At 40.7% G+C, this 16,817-nt stretch overlaps 1 protein-coding gene across 4 annotated transcripts; it reads left to right on the forward strand.

Moving 5' to 3' along the window:
• Positions 1-715: 715 nt before the first annotated feature.
• On the forward strand, positions 716-15,874 carry gmeb1 (glucocorticoid modulatory element binding protein 1). Of its 4 annotated transcripts, none has more exons than XM_079656147.1 (11): positions 716-863; positions 2,774-2,963; positions 3,848-3,900; positions 3,980-4,095; positions 5,369-5,472; positions 6,897-7,033; positions 7,566-7,691; positions 7,801-7,938; positions 9,984-10,106; positions 11,212-11,735; positions 13,506-15,874. In XM_079656147.1, the coding sequence occupies exons 2-11, from the start codon at positions 2,839-2,841 to the stop codon at positions 13,770-13,772; spliced, it is 1,713 nt and encodes a 570-aa protein (XP_079512273.1). In that variant the 5' UTR covers positions 716-863; positions 2,774-2,838; the 3' UTR covers positions 13,773-15,874. The 4 variants fall into 4 exon arrangements, with proteins under 4 accessions (XP_079512273.1, XP_079512270.1, XP_079512272.1 ...); XM_079656144.1 differs by having other exon boundaries at positions 717-863; positions 9,969-10,106; XM_079656146.1 differs by lacking the exon at positions 716-863 and adding an exon at positions 1,060-1,162 and having other exon boundaries at positions 9,969-10,106.
• The last annotated feature ends 943 nt before the right edge of the window (positions 15,875-16,817 follow it).

The raw sequence follows: 16,817 nt of genomic DNA on the forward strand, positions 1-16,817 counted from the left end.
AACAGATACATGCTTTTGATTTGTCAGTCATATAGCCATATATAGGAGTCAATCCTTGTGTCAAAGTGGCCCAGAGATGTTAGAAAATGTCATGTCAACAACATAATAATATAATATACATTTAAATAAGCAACCCTACACCTTGCCAAAAGGTTAGGATTCATTTTTAGGAAGTTTATAGCAAAACAAAACAATGCTCTGTGCTTCATTATTTAAAAATGTTCACTTACTATACGATAAAGACATGTACATAGATATATTTTTATTAGTAAAGCTCAGGTAAGAAATAATACTATCTCTCTTGTATACAATGAAGATAGTCAATAGTCAATAAAAGGAGTTTGAGAGGGACTTTGTCCGGGTTTACAGGAGCAAAATAACACATTTTATACATTTGAAAGTGTAAAGGCAAAGCTACGGGCTCTAATTTTGCAAAAGTTGCCCATGGAACTTGAAAATTAACATCATAATTAACATGCTAACAAGCAACCCTATATGTTACACCTTGGCAAAGCGTGAGGATGAATTTTTAGGAAGTTTGAAGCAAAACAAAACAATGCTCCATGCTTCAGTATTCAAATTTGACCAACTTAAAATGCAAATTCAAGCAGAAAGACACATTCTACATAGATATATCTTTATAAGTAAAGCTTATAAGGACACCAGGTATTAAAAAACACCATGTCTCTTGTATAAAATAAAGTCACCACCCAGTAAAAAGAGTTTGAGGGTCATTTAGTCAGGGTTTACAGGAGCGAGATAACAAGGCGAGCGCTGTGCAGCAGGAAGTCAAGCTGTATCTCCGAACTGCGCATGCGCCGCAGCTCTCCTCAATCTAGCGCTGCGTTTCTCTCCATAAAACGGTAAGCACGAGCTATTTTTTTAACTGTGTTATTTTAAACATGTTTATATGTAATACACCAGCCGATCTCACGACACTGGCGCTATTTTAAGCCGCGGAGTGATGTGTATTTTACGCATGGGGTGCAGCGGCCGCACAGAATGGAGACGCCGCCGCCGCCGTGCCGTTGTTTGCTGTACGTGCCGCCGCACAGGGAGACGTCATTTTGAGGGAGAGTTAAAATGTTACGAAGGGACGTACGGTTCATACACACACACACGTAACCGTCACACTGTAAATGCAAAGTGGTTACCCGTCTCGGTGTGTATAGCTGGTGGATTTTAGTCCAGATTCACACATATATAGTTACGCCCTTGCTTGAGCCATAATGGCTACCGTCGAGCCTCAGTGTCTCTGTGTGTGTGTGGATCTAAACAGCATTAGACTGCATACAGCGAACGTGATAACCCACGTAACTTTGACAATATAGAGGGTTTTATCCGCTAAAATAATGCTGGATTTATCTTAAAAGTGACCGAGTGATCTACTTACCTCCATGCCAACTAGCATCCATTTAAAGCATGTTTCTGTTCCACAACGTTCGTGGGTAAAGCACACTAACCGTTACATGTTAATTCAAAATCAGACAGTTTAAAATCAGTGTGACGACGTCAGTGGTTTAAAGTAACTAGGTTAATTTACTCAAGTCTTGTACTTTACCTGAGTATTTTCATGTTATACCACTTTATATGTCTGCGTTTCTGTGTGTCTAGATTTAAACAGCATTCAGGCTTCGGTCCTGATAACCCTCCAAAAAGAGTGTTTTATCTGCTAAAATAATGCTGGATTTATCTAAAATGGGACCGAGTGATCTAACTGCCTCCATGTCAGTTTCAGTTAGCATCCCTCGAGATGTTTCTGTTTCCAAACCCTCGTGGGTAAAATACACTAACAGTTACATCTTAATTCAAAATCTAACAGTTTAAAAACAGTCAGATCACGTCAGCATAAATAGGATAATAAAAAAGCTGACTTATTATTATTATTATTTACCAGTCGATATAGTGTTGTGATAAATAAAGCACATCAATAAACATTTTATAATAATTAATATTGCTAGCCTTAATTCAAACTGTTCCTGGGATGGAAACTATAAGTACATTTACTCCAGTACATTTGAGGTACTTGTACTTTACCCGAGTACTTTCATTTTATACTACTTTACGTCTACTCTTCTACTTTTTGGAAATCTATTTTGTACTTTTTACTCCACAACAATTATTCTACATATTTATTTCCTTAATAAATTAGGATTTTGACACACAATACTTAGGAAACACTTTTAAAATAGGATTATTATATATATATATATATATATATATATATTTAATCCAACGTTATATCTAAATGACTATACCATGAGTGGGTAAACAGAACATTAAGTGGAAGAGAAGAATTGCTGCTTTTGTGTGCAAAGATGATATGAAGCCTCTATAATGGTTTCTCATTTGACAAAAGTGATATCATGATAAGGGCTCTTCAATATATCGATATTGTGATATTATATTTCAGTCGTTTTACTTACGTTTATCTTATTTAACTGTGTTTATGTGACCTGTTTATGATTCTGATTCGTATTAGATGTTTTTTAGTTATGCTTCTTTATATGTCTTTCTGTGGTATAGATTTAACCATCCAACGTTATATCTAAATGACTATACCATGAGTAGGTAAACAGAACATTAAGTGGAAGAGAATAATTGCTACTTTTGCTTGACTACAAGTGTGCAAAGATGATATGAAGCATAACGGTCATGATAAGGGCTCTTCAATATATCGATCGTTTTTCTTACAATTTATCATATTTAACTGTTTATGTAACCTGTTTATGATTCTGATGTCATGTTTCCTAATGTATTCATCTCTCTCCAGATGAACGTACTCCTGGATAGCTGTCCTATGAAAGCAGCCCCCCCGTGCTCTCTGCTCTGAGCGTGATGGCGACCGCCGGAGAGGTGACGGTGTCCTTGGCCGAGGTGGTGATGGTGAAGGCTGAAGACTGTGACCCCGATGACCCCAACAAGACTCAGGTCATCCTCCAGCTGCAGCCCATCCCCACCGGGTATGTACCTCTTCATATATACCATCCATGGTATGTACTGAGGACAGGGGTGGTCTAACTGAGACTGAAATACTTACTTTTAAACATCATCATTCAACAAACACAGCGACAGGGATACCACATTATCAGCTTCCATTAGGTTAACAACAGTGGGACAAAGGAGACTTATCCTAAGTAGATAAGATGCACACACGGTACCCTCTGGTCCCCAAAGCTTAAGAGGGGTCTCTAGGCCTTTATGTATTCAGTTGGCCTGTATCTCAGGGTTTGATTTCTTATTGTGCAGAAAACATTTCAAATTTGAATTCAAGATATATAGCTTTTCTTTTCAATCTCACAGGATAGAGGCACGGTGAAGACCTGAACTAAACTAAATTCACACAGCCTTAATGCTAAACTATTTGGTTATCACAACCGAAGGGAAATAAAACAATGGCCAGGTGTTAGAGGGGATAATCACTTAATTTCATATATATGATCAAGAAAGCCTTTCCTTTCAGAAAACGGTGTGAATTGTATTAAATGTTCCTTAAAAACAAGTTCAAACGTTTAAAGAAATAAAAGCTCATGGAGAAGGAAACATTGAATTAGTCCGAAACAAAAAGCCTTTGTAGTTTTATTTCAACAAACATAATACAGATTGAGATGTATAATTAAAATGTCCTAAAAGAGTAATTCAATAAAACTTATCTCTGAGCAATATTCACAGGAACTGATCAGATCAAAATGTATACAAATTGCCTATTTTTCACACATTTGCTGCAGTTATTGTGTCATTTTATAGTTTTATATTTCTCCCTAGTCAGAAGTACTCAGTTTACTCAATGATAGAAAAGGCTAGAGAACCACCGGAGAAGAAACATTAAACACACTTTCCTTTACAGAGAGGAATCTGCTGAAACAGACGCAGCCGTCATGACGGTTGAAGCACATGAAGGTAAGAGAACAGATAACAACTGCATATATTAAATTAGAAAAATGTATATATTTATTTAAGTTCTGTGTCATTCTTTTAGAAACAACGGACGGAGATGACGTTGAAATCGGCTGTCCCATAACCTGCGGAGACTGTAAAGCTTTGCTGCTGGTGAAGAAGTTTGTTTGCCCGGGAATCAACGTTAAATGTGTAAAGGTCGGTATTTATACAGTTTTTTAAAGTCTACATTGAACACGTTAACATCCGCAAAATGTGCCCTTATTCTGATGAAAGACAATATTCCTTCTTACTGTTTAGATGGTTAACAAAATAGGTTATTCCCATTATATATATAATATTCCACCTGCAGCATCTTCCAATCCTTAAACCTCCTTCTTGATATGGTCGACTTTCTGATATCTGAACAGCACACACCCAGAAACCTGTTTATATACAAGTCTTACATAATGTTTTAAAGTAGGTGTTTGTTCCAATCAGAAATCTCCTTTTGTGCACGCAGCCCTTTCCAGAGCCTTGCAGACTGTTGCTAGTTTGTTTGTGTACATTATCAGATCTGGGAAAAAAACATTTGAGATAGTTTTAATTAAAGCAAATTGCAGTAGTTTTGCACTAAACGTCTACAAAAGCTCCACTATATAATATTTAATTTTGAGCTTAAATGCTTCACAATGACACATTTAAAGACTGTTACAATAGTTGCTATACTCGACTGTACACAGCTGAACGGCAACTAGGTCACTCAATAGTCACACAGCAGGAAATAAACATGCACTACTTCTCGTGTCCCAGAATAACTGCGTCACATTTCCTATTTCTGCTCTCTTTAAACACGTCAGCTTGAAAATGCATTATGCTGTTTACAACTGCAAGTGGATATGTGCTTACTGTGGCTGTAAAAACTATAACAACCTATTGTTATTTTGGGGCTAAGATCCCTGTGTTCCGTGTGAGTTTCTCTCTCACACACAAACACACACACACACACACACACACACACACACACACACACACACACACACACACACACACACACACACACACACACACACACACACACACACACACACACACACACACACACACACACACACACACAACCCCCCCCTCCCGAAACGCCTCCATTGTGACAGTCAATATGTAACACTTCAGTTTCTACTAGTTAGCGCTCCAACAGATTGTACATTATAGGCTTAGGGGCGGGACATCTCTTAGCAGTGGACCAATCACAATAGAGCCGGCCAGCTAACCAATCAGAGCAGACTGAGCTCTGGTTTCAGACAGAGGGTGGAAAGAGGTGCTGCAGCACAGACAATATGAGGACAATAAAGAGCTTTTTGAACATTAACATGCATGTTTATAAATGCAAAGCCTCATCAGACATAAGGAGTACAGTATGTCATTTTGCTTTTAGTTTGTCTAGTGTTTTATCCGCTACACTGGACTAAATGTCTTTCCCCCCCCCCGCCAGTATGAAGACCAGCTGATCAGCCCCAAGCAGTTTGTGCACATTTCTGGAAAAGCCACTCTGAAGGACTGGAAGCGAGCCATCAGGATGGGGGGGGTCATGCTGCGGTGAGGAGACTCGTGTCTGCATTAGAGCCGAAATCCAGGGTTAAATATTCAGAATTCTGCCTCGATGCTCTGAACACCACATTATAATTATCACAGTCTGCATGCAAACGCTTACTCATACGTCTACAATAAATATGCTAAACCGTGATTTAAAGGTCACCTATCGTGCTATTTTTAGGCAATAGCATAGGTCTCAAATATATACAAATATATAAAAAACATGTCTAAGTGTTTTGCTCAAAATACCAAACAGATCACCCATTCTAGCCATGCCTAATATCCCTCTATTTCACTTCCTGTTTCAAAAGTGCTGATTCACTTCCTGTTTCAAAAGTGCTGATTGTGGGTATAAAGCTTTAAAAAAAATTGATAAAAAAGGAGGGGGCTGAGCTCATGCGGGACCCGGCAGCTACTGTCTAAACTAAATACTGCCGTGATGAAACGCCATATCATGGATTATCAAGGATTATTTCTGAAACAGTATGGAGCTCAAAGGCTTTCTCTCTTGCCGGTTATACCACAAGGTGAGTTCCTTTTTACTTCCTGCTTCTTCACACACATGCTCTCCAGTACAGGTTAGCTCTGAGTGTTAGCGATGCTAATGTAAACACCGACCATATTACGTCCAAAACAGTCAGGCATTGTTTCTGATAGCAACGTTTCTGATTGGGCCGTGGGTCCACATTTCAGATATTAAGTCATATCGGACGCAAATCTGGATCAGCTCCGTTGTTCCCCCGTTTTTAGAGATTTGGGTACGGAGGAAAAAAGAGAGGGTTTTATTTTCTGACGCTGCGTGAGTTTATATCTTTATGGTTTATTGCACTTATTGTAATTTGCTTTGGATAAAATGTTATCTAATCTAATGCTTAAAGGTGGGGTATGTAATTCACTTCAAAAACACTTTTTGTTATATTCCATGGAATTCTCTAACATCCCGATAGCAATGAATACATGAAATGCTTTGACAATAAATACATAGAAATGTAATCTGTGGAAGCCGTGGCGCTTTAAAAAGCACGACCAATCATCTGAGCCGGCCCGGCTAAAATAACTGGATGGCCTACCTGCCTGTCAGCCTTCCATCTGTGCACAAACTTATCTCATGCCCTCATTGGTCATGTGCACGTTCGTGTGTGTTGGAGGAGGGGCTCTGTGAGGAAGTCTGAAGGAAGGGGCAGATTTCTTCCGGTTGTGTATTTTCAAACTCTAGCGCACTCGAGCTGGTTTCTCCATTCTTACCTACCCCACCTTTAAGTAGATACATAATGTAGTAAAATAGGTGCACTGAGCTCAGAAACACATCAAACGTTAAATATCATTGATAAAGGTTGCAATTTCTTTTGGTAGTATTGATGGGATCATCGGTGTCCAATTAAACATTGACTAACTGTCGGAAACCCTTCCTCATTTCTGCTCTCTAGAAAAATGATGGATTCGGGTCAGCTGGACTTCTATGAGCACAACACGCTGTGCACCAACACGTGTCGCAGCACCAAGTTCGACCTTCTGATCAACAACACACGCTTCCCCCCCGACGGCACAGGCACCTCCTCTCAGGGTGAGCGCACACACACACACACACACACACACACACACACACACACACACACACACACACACACACACACACACACACACACACACACAGGACACAACATGATGGGCTATTTTGTGATTATTTTCTGCTTTTTTACACTTTTAGTTTTGAGGCATTGTTATACCAGACTTGTATTTAAAAAAAAAAAAAAAATCTTTAAATAATGATTTAGTGTTTAAGAATTATGTAGTAAGTTCAAATTAAGACAAAGTATCTCAATTGAATGTACTCAGAATATTTAATATTTTTATGAAAAGAATGGCTTAGTAACTAATGGAAGACTAATAATGTCAAAAATAATGACTTGGTATATTAAAATAATTAGTTCACTTATTATTAATTTCGCCTTTATATGTGGCTGCCAAAAATCTGCTGCATGTTTTCAATGTAGCATTCAACAAAACTCACATTATCCTACGTCTTTATTGTTGTGCTTTTGAAAGGTAATTTCTTATATCTGTATGTTTAATTTGCCATAATGTGTGACGTACAGCTCAGTTGGTTCTGGGTAACGGCAGCACGGTGGGCGAGGACAGAGCCGAGACTCTGAGTGCCAAGATGGACTGGATCACCAGTTCAATGGAGGCTGCAGAGAAGAAGGAGACCAGCGAGATCTCAGGTCCCACAGAGCACACACCCACTACACAGAGAGTTCATATCACCATTACTTCATTCACAGATCACACTCGGAGCACACGTGTGACTTTGCTGTGTTTGTGTCTGCACAGAGGACACGCTGAACTTCTGGAAGGGCATCGCTGATGTGGGTCTGCTGGGAGAGGTGGTGACCAACATCAGCACGGAGCTGCAGGAGCTGCTGAACGGGGTGAAGCAGCGCAGGGAGCCGGTGGCCCTACAGGACACAGGTACACAGCATCACGCACTAGGGCTTTCAAAGATAATGCAAATACCTTAAAGGTCACCTATTATGCAAAATCCACTTCTTCACGTCTCTTCTGCATCAACATGTGTCCCCTCTTCTTCATGTCTCTTCTACATCAACATGTGTCCCCTCTTCTCCATGTCTCTTCTACATCAACATGTGTCCCCTCTTCTTCATGTCTCTTCTACATCAACATGTGTCCCCTCTTCTTCATGTCTCTTCTACATCAACATGTGTCCCCTCTTCTTCATGTCTCTTCTACATCAACATGTGTCCCCTCTTCTCCATGTCTCTTCTACATCAACATGTGTCCCCTCTTCTTCATGTCTCTTCTACATCAACATGTGTCCCCTCTTCTTCATGTCTCTTCTACATCAACATGTGTCCCCTCTTCTTCATGTCTCTTCTACATCAACATGTGTCCCCTCTTCTTCATGTCTCTTCTACATCAACATGTGTCCCCTCTTCTCCATGTCTCTTCTACATCAACATGTGTCCCCTCTTCTTCATGTCTCTTCTACATCAACATGTGTCCCCTCTTCTTCATTTCTCTTCCAAATCAACATGTGTCCCCTCTTCTTCATGTCTCTTCTACATCAACATGTGTCCCCTCTTCTTCATGTCTCTTCTACATCAACATGTGTCCCCTCTTCTTCATGTCTCTTCTACATCAACATGTGTCCCCTCTTCTTCATGTCTCTTCTACATCACCATGTGTCCCCTTTTCTCCATGTCTCTTCTACATCAACATGTGTCCCCTCTTCTTCATGTCTCTTCTACATCAACATGTGTCCCCTCTTCTTCATGTCTCTTCTACATCACCATGTGTCCCCTTTTCTCCATGTCTCTTCTACATCAACATGTGTCCCCTCTTCTCCATGTCTCTTCTACATCAACATGTGTCCCCTCTTCTTCATGTCTCTTCTACATCAACATGTGTCCCCTCTTCTTCATGTCTCTTCTACATCAACATGTGTCCCCTCTTCTCCATGTCTCTTCTACATGTCTCTTCTACATCAACATGTGTCCCCTCTTCTTCATGTCTGTTCTACATCAACATGTGTCCCCTCTTCTTCATGTCTGTTCTACATCAACATGTGTCCCCTCTTCTTCATGTCTCTTCTACATCAACATGTGTCCCCTCTTCTTCATGTCTCTTCTACATCAACATGTGTCCCCTCTGTGGAAAGATTCTCTCTCTTTTTGTCCTGATCCATTTCTATAAAAACCTGTTTGAAAATAAGCTGATCAGATTTTGGCCACTTTATGATGTCATAACGATGTTGTGTCTTGTGTAACCATTAGCCAATCAGCAACCAAGATAACCCCCCATATCACCTGAATCTCCTCCTAGAGCACCATTGTGTTATTTTTAACCAAATCTCTCTCAGAGGGGCGTGGGGAGGGGCTCCTTATTTTCATCTAAAGTAACAGACAGAGAATCAGCACTTTGGAAACAGGGCTGCAACAGAGGGGATTATGGGTAATGCTGCAATGATCTGTTTGGTTTTTGGAGCCAAACACTTCAGAGACAGGCTCTGTATATATCTGAAACCTGTAATATATTGATGAGAAACAGTATGATAGGGGACCTTTAAGGACTCTTTTATAAGAGCCGTCCCTCTGCCTGCCCCGTAGTTTGAGAGGAAGAAAGTTTGGAGTGAGAAACTCCCTCTGGAGGGAACACAGGGATTTGAGCCTTACGGACCATTTACATGCACTAAACCCTTTATAACACACTACAGGAAACATCTATTGACAGCCTTAGAAAAAACATGTATTTAAATCTCGCTCCAAAGTGCTTGGCAACAAGTGAACGGATGGAGGAACAAATTCGGCTGCTGTCAGAAGCTGACGTGTGAAATGGCCAAACATGAGAAAGCCTTTTCAAATGTGTGATGTGTGTACGGATAATGAGTAAATACTTAGTGTTTGAATGTTTACCCTGGCTGGATTTGTTCCTCCTCTCTGACTGACTGAGTGACCCTGTGATTGATGCCGCACTGATCCCAGATTCCTGTCTGGTAGAGGTGGCGGTGCTCAGTAACCTGGCTCAGGTGTTCGGCCTGCTGGACTCAGTGAAGAGGATCGTGGAGACGAGGAGGCAGCAGACGGACCCGAGCCAGGAGCAGGTCCTCTGCACGCTCAGCAGTGAGTACACACACACACACACACACACACACACACACACACACACACACACACACACACACACACACACACACACACACACACACACACACACACACACACACACACACACACACACACACACACCTCTTTACATTAGATAACATGTACTCTATTTACAAGTTCTAGACACGACTTTGTGTCTCCAAATATTGTTACGGTATATAAAAGAATGACTCAAATTAATTTAGTAAGACAAATTAATTGCTTTGAATAGTAACAAGGCTGCTAGCAATATATTAGCCATGTTGCTAACGACATATATATATATATATATATATATATATATATATATATATATATATATATATATATATATATATATAAACAAGCAGATTAATCACCCTGTTTATATAAAAATCAACAGACGAACATATGTTATCATTGTCTCTGTCGTGCAGTTGGTTTGGAAACGTGTGTGTGTGTGTGTGTGTGTGTGTGTGTGTGTGTGTGTGTGTGTGTGTGTGTGTGTGTGTGTGTGTGTGTGTGTGTGTGTGTGTGTGTGTGTGTGTGTGTGTGTGTGTGTGTGTGTGTGTGTGTGTGTGTGTGTGTGTGTGTGTGTGTGTGTGTGTGTGTGTGTGTGTGTGTGTGTGTGTGTGTGTGTGTGTGTGTGTGTGTGTGTGTGTGTGTTGAAAATCTGAGAAAATCCACTCGTCCGCACATAATGCCACTCTTGATATTAAATATGAAAACAAACAGAGATGACATTTCATTTGAGTTTAATGTGTGTGTATGAGATTAGACATAACAATTTCCAAATATCACTATTGGCACGTGCAAAATCTGCTTTTTAGTAATGGAGAAAATGATTTGCAATCTTACGTTTTTAGAAGCAGATCGATTATCCTGTTTTTAGAAAAAAATAGAAAAAAATCAATTGTCTTTGCAAATAATACCACTTTGTCTGTTGCCACTTTAAATTACAATTGAATTGAGTTTTATGTCAGTTTTGAGATTTGACTTGACATTCAGATACATCTCAGATAAGTACTAATAACAAATATTAATATAAGAAACATGAGCAGCCTGATAGTTAATAAATGCGCTGACGTTGTGCTGTGTGTAGACCTGGATGTGCAGCTGGAGGACCAGAGGAAGCAGCAGCAGGTCCGGGCTCTGCTCTCCTGCCCTCAGCCCGCGGCCAAAACAAAAACCCCCCCTAAGCGTCCGCCCAAACGCCCCCGCCTGCAGAGACCCGCCTCCACCAGCGCCACCCTCCTCTCCTCCCCCATCACCCAGCAGCAGACCCTGCAGCCCCAGCAGTTCACCGTGCTCTCCCCCATCTCCCTCACCTCCATGGGGCAGCCCTTCACCATGGCCGGCCTCTCCTCCTCCAACACCGTCACGCTGCTGCCCGCCGGCTCGCAGCTCTTCACCCGCTACATGCTGGCCGGGGACGGGAAGACGGACACCATCACGCTGCACCCGTCCTCCGGCCTCACGCTGCTGGGCACCGCGCTGCAGGACTCGGGGCAGCTGGGCACCATGGTGAGCCCCGTGGAGCTGCTGCAGCTCACCCAGCAAGGGGGCGGAGAGGGGATGGCCCTCGAGGGACAGATGGTGGACGGAGCCATGCTGGTGCATCAGGAGGTGACTACATCTTGTTCTTTTTTTTTTAGATGGATAGAGACTGTTAAACACCCGAACTTTTTAAAGAACATCCATAACCAGGGGGTCCGCGGGGTCTTAAAAAGTATTACAAGTTGATAAATCAATTTAGCGAAAAGGAAGGCTATTAAAAAGTATTAAAGGGCATTTTCCAAGGTGTTACATTTAGTAGCTTGTTTTCAATAAGTATATAAATGGTCCAAAGAGGTTGTATTCTACAGTGTGCCTGAATGTAATCATTGCGTAGGTGTGTAGTGTGATTCTGTGTAGTTTATTTATGGCATCTCGTTGGGTTTGACGTCATCTGAACAGGACATCGCACGCTCACTGCTTGATAGCGCGAAGCTCCGTTTACGCCGGTTGCTAAGCAACATCGTTATGGGGAAATGCAAGTCTGCGTCCAAATGGTTGGAAGATAAGGAGGAAGTACAATCAATACTGTATATAGTCAATGTGAGGTAAAGTGTGTCGCCAAGGCAACCGGTTAAAACTCAAAGTGGCGATGAGGTCTTAAAATGTATGGAAAGGGTCTTAAAAGGTCTTAAAAGGTGTTTACATTTAACTTCAGGATTCCTGCATATACCCTGACAACATTAATCTGTTTACAAGTTATATATGAACATTCCAGTTACTTGTATCAGAATCAGAAACAGGTTTATTGCCAGGCAGGTTCACACATACCAGGAATTTGACTTGATGTCATGGTGCAGACATAAAATATAAACACCGTAATAAAATATAGTTAAATAGCAATAAAATAAAGCAGTCATTTACATGGAACTAGAATGCCATGAATGAATGATAAAATATGAAATAAGAAATATGTGCAGTAAGCAGTGTATAAACTATTCTGCACTATTTCTATTATATTCTATTTCATTTTATTTACTTGCACTATTTATCTGTTTTATCGTGTTGCACTGTTGGAGGAGCCTGTGACCTCAGATTTTCATTGACATAACTTCACTGTAGCTACAGTATGCACACATGAGAATAAAAGCCTTGAATCGAATCATTTAGGAACCACGCGTGTAACGGACTTCTTTGTGCAGATGTGAGCGTCCTTAACAACGGTCAATAAGTGCCTGACAGCGGTCTGTCTGCTCTGGATTACGTGTCACGTGTTCTGAATTGACCAATCAGAATAGAGTATTCAACTAAGCCATAGTAATAATTGGCAATAGGTAGTTGGATAGGTAACATTTGCTAGCTAGCTTGTTAAATAGATATCTATCTTTTGCTAGATAGATAGAAAAGACTTCACTCCACGGCACAACACCAACGTAACTCTGATCGATATTTTCTGTGAGTGTTTTCCACTAACAAGGCCTAGCACTGCAGAGCCCATACCGTGTTCCTGTTAGTGTTTACTTCCTGTCTGTCTTCTTCTGGTGATTTATCTGCAGTCCAACCTCTTTCCCTTTCCACCTTGATTCTCCTTAGCACCGGTCATTATTTGGCTTAGCAGCAGTGTGTGTTATCGAGTATTAACAACCATAGAGATTTCCAAATGGACCAATCAGAATCGAGCATTCAACTAAGCCGTGTAATAAATATATATATATATATGCGTTGGTTACAAGTGTTCTTTTAATCACACAGCTTTGTGTTACTCTGGTTATTACCTGGGAACGGGGGAGATAGTAATGTTTGTTTTTGTAAATTGTCTGTGTGTTTGGTTAGTGAAGCACGTGCAGTTACCTTTTGTGTATGGAAGTAGTATATAAATAAAGTTTGATTGTGATTCTTCAGGGCGAGGTGGGACAGGACCACACGGTCATCGAGATCAACCCGGCGCCCATGGAGCAGGCGGTGGGCGTGATGGAGCTGCAGCTGAGCGGGGACTCGGGTCAGGACACCATGATGATACAGACCGGCATGGAGGAGACGCAGTGCCAAATGCAGGAGGTGCAGACTGGGGGGGTGGAGGGGCTGCAGCTGGACGCAAGCGGACAGCTGTCGGGCGTCCAGATCGTAGTCATAGAGGACAACACTCAGGAAGAACACAAGGACAAATGAGACTCTCTTATTTTATCCCGCGGACTGTCAGACTGTAAATGCTGAATCTCCGAATCCACTCTTTGCCTTGGCCTAAGACCAAGCTCTAGGGGAACAGTCTACCTGCCAGCAATGTGAACCCGGAAATGTTGAGTACCCCACATTTTAATGTTAGAATGCAGTTTTGAGTGCCCTAAAATGTTCAAATGGAATCAAATTCATCAAAATCAGTCCTCGGGAGTACGGGTATGGCCACTTTCTGGTTAAAACTGCTCTGAAAATGGCAGAAATGAATTCAACATCCTCAATAACTTTTGTATGTATATGCTTATTAATGCTTATTAATGCAACTTATGCTAATTTAGCATATTGCCCAACTTGTGAAAGTTAGCTGGGGACCCGTACTTTATATTTATTACATAAAAACGTTGGGGCACTCGACATTTCCGGGTTCACGACAGGACTCTATGAGCTGGTAAATAGACTAGTAGTCGGCCATTTTTCCTTTTTTTGGTGTGTGTGTGTGTGTGTGTGTGTGTGTGTGTGTTGGTGTGTGTGTGTGTGTGTGTGTGTGTGTGTGTGTGTACATGCTCCCTTAACATTTGTATTGAAACAAAGAGGCTTCACAACAACAAATATTCTGTTGCTTATGTCAGTTTTGTATTTTAAGTACAATTGCGGTTTATTACAACTTGAAGTATTAGTAGTTTTGGCTCTGATTTCTAGCTGTTATAACGACATTGTACTCATCAGGTTACATACTGAGATGGGGCAGAACAAAAATCCAGAAATCTCACAAAAAACGTGTGTTTGTGCGCCCACAGTTTTCCTGTACGATGATTCCCAACATGTTGTGTGTTCACTTGCGGTTTTATTAAAAGGGCTGGACTAGAATTTCCTTAAACCTGGTTTCCCATCAGGTCCATTTGCTCCATAGCTGTGAGGAGACTGATGTCTGATTCGGCAAGAACATGTTAACATAATTACCTTGGGTACAGATTTAGAGCTAAAATGAATACTTCATCATCACCAAAATGACCATTTGTATATCAACAACTCTCCCTGAACTCTTGGAGAATAGTTTCTGACATGCTTCGACAGTGAACAAAAAATCTCCAAACGTATGAAAGCCTGGATGAATTCAAGTAAGACGGGGCATCGTAAAACAAAACATACATTTACAAACTAACTTACGCAGACAAATTCACGTCTCATTTGTACAGTTCTGTGCTCATATTGCCGTGACTACCAACCGTTAACATTTTAAAGAGATGTACAGTATAATTAGCCCGATGTCTAACCTTTATTTTGGTCATGATGGTGCTTCACATCCACATTTACAATACAAAATCTATAGTGCAAAACACTAAAGTAATCTGTCTCCCTGCTCGTGTGTGTTGCCCTTATCTCACCAGGGACCTTTATCAGTACAATGTCTTTTAAAACATATAGAAATTGTTGCTAAAACTCCAAAACCACTTGAGTTGTAATGATGTGGAATCCTCCTTTAAGCCACGTGAGGACAGAAGGAGCCCTGCAGCTGTAGACACTCCACACTGCACACCTCTCACTGTGGATCAGACTCATCACCAGGGACAGTGTTGGTGTCGCTGAGGCACCGTGGGAAGAATTGCATTGTTTGTATCGTGGTGTGTTGTTTTGTCTGTCTGTGACGACAGGAAGACACTTTGCCTGCTCTCGGAACATTTCTTTAGGATTGTTTTTTTAATGTGCATAGTTTAATGAAAACTCCTCTCACTGGAAACGCTCATGCATTTATTCTCTCTGTGTTTTTTTGTATCATCCTCACACTCCATGCATTTCCTTCACCCATCTCAGTATGATAGACAGTGTGAGCTACTGGGCTTTAAGTCAATATATAAATTAATGTCAAACTAGGTATGAATTTGTTTTACACTTGTAAAAGTAGTGTTATCATATTTATTGGTTTGCAGACTAAAGTCATGGGCCTCTCTGTTTGAACATAGATTAATTGATGGTTCAGGCTCGCATCAACACAGTCCAGTTCTATCATTTCTTATTATTTAATTTAACAAATTCGGTTATTTGCATCCTGACTTTGTAATGTGTTTTAATATCAGATTAAAACAGAAAAATAACAAGTGTTTGTTTGAGTGTTTCTCCACCAGAGGGCGCTGTGTGCTCACCACACTGCGGGATGAAGCTGCTCACCCAGGTAGAGCTGCATTAATAATCATTATTTCAATACAGGTTTATTTCAATAATACTTTTCATGCAAAGGATACACGCAACATGAGACAAACAGAAAATAAGATTGAAATAAAAAAATTAGCTCACATACAGTATGTACACATGATACGTATTTTAGTCCTCAAAGGGAAAAATGATGAGGAAAAAATACAATAAAATAATCCAAAAGTAAACAACTGAAAACCCAATCGGTAGAAGTGACATAAAATGAATTAATACATTAAATAATACATTAATAAAACCTTTAATGTACAAAAAGTAAAAGCATTTAAATAATAATACAAAAATAACAACAATAATACAATTTTAGATTCAATAACTTGTTCTTTATTTATTCCTGTAATTTTCAGAGTTATGTTGGCTGTAATCTGCAGAGTCATGGTGGCTGTAATCTGCAGAGTCATGGGTCATAGTGGCTGTAATCTGCAGAGTCATGGTGGCTGTAATCTGCAGTCATGATGGCTGTAATCTGCAGTCATGATGGCTGTAATCTGCAGAGTCATGGTGGCTGTAATCTGCAGTCATGTTGGCTGTAATCTGCAGAGTCATGGGTCATGGTGGCTGTAATCTGCAGAGTCATGGGTCATAGTGGCTGTAATCTGCAGAGTCATGGTGGCTGTAATCTGCAGTCATGGTGGCTGTAATCTGCAGAGTCATGGGTCATAGTGGCTGTAATCTGCAGAGTCATGGGTCATAGTGGCTGTAATCGGCAGAGTCATGGTGGCTGTAATCTGCAGTCATGATGGCTGTAATCTGCAGTCATGATGGCTGTAATCTGCAGAGTCATGGTGGCTGTAATCTGCAGTCATGATGGCTGTAATCTGCAGAGTCATG

This window comes from Notothenia rossii (assembly GCF_949606895.1).
Source record: "Notothenia rossii genome assembly, chromosome: 10".
Classification (NCBI taxonomy): Eukaryota; Metazoa; Chordata; class Actinopteri; order Perciformes; family Nototheniidae; genus Notothenia; species Notothenia rossii.

What these genes read in the sequence shown, in the direction of transcription:
- gmeb1 (XM_079656144.1), top strand. Translation starts at nt 2,839, where the DNA reads ATGGCGACCGCCGGAGAGGTGACGGTGTCCTTGGCCGAGGTGGTGATG. An exon ending in CTGCAGCCCATCCCCACCGG is followed by an intron (nt 2,964 to 3,847) that starts GTATGTACCTCT and finishes TTTCCTTTACAG; the next exon opens with AGAGGAATCTGCTGAAACAG. An exon ending in GGAGACCAGCGAGATCTCAG is followed by an intron (nt 7,692 to 7,800) that starts GTCCCACAGAGC and finishes GTGTCTGCACAG; the next exon opens with AGGACACGCTGAACTTCTGG.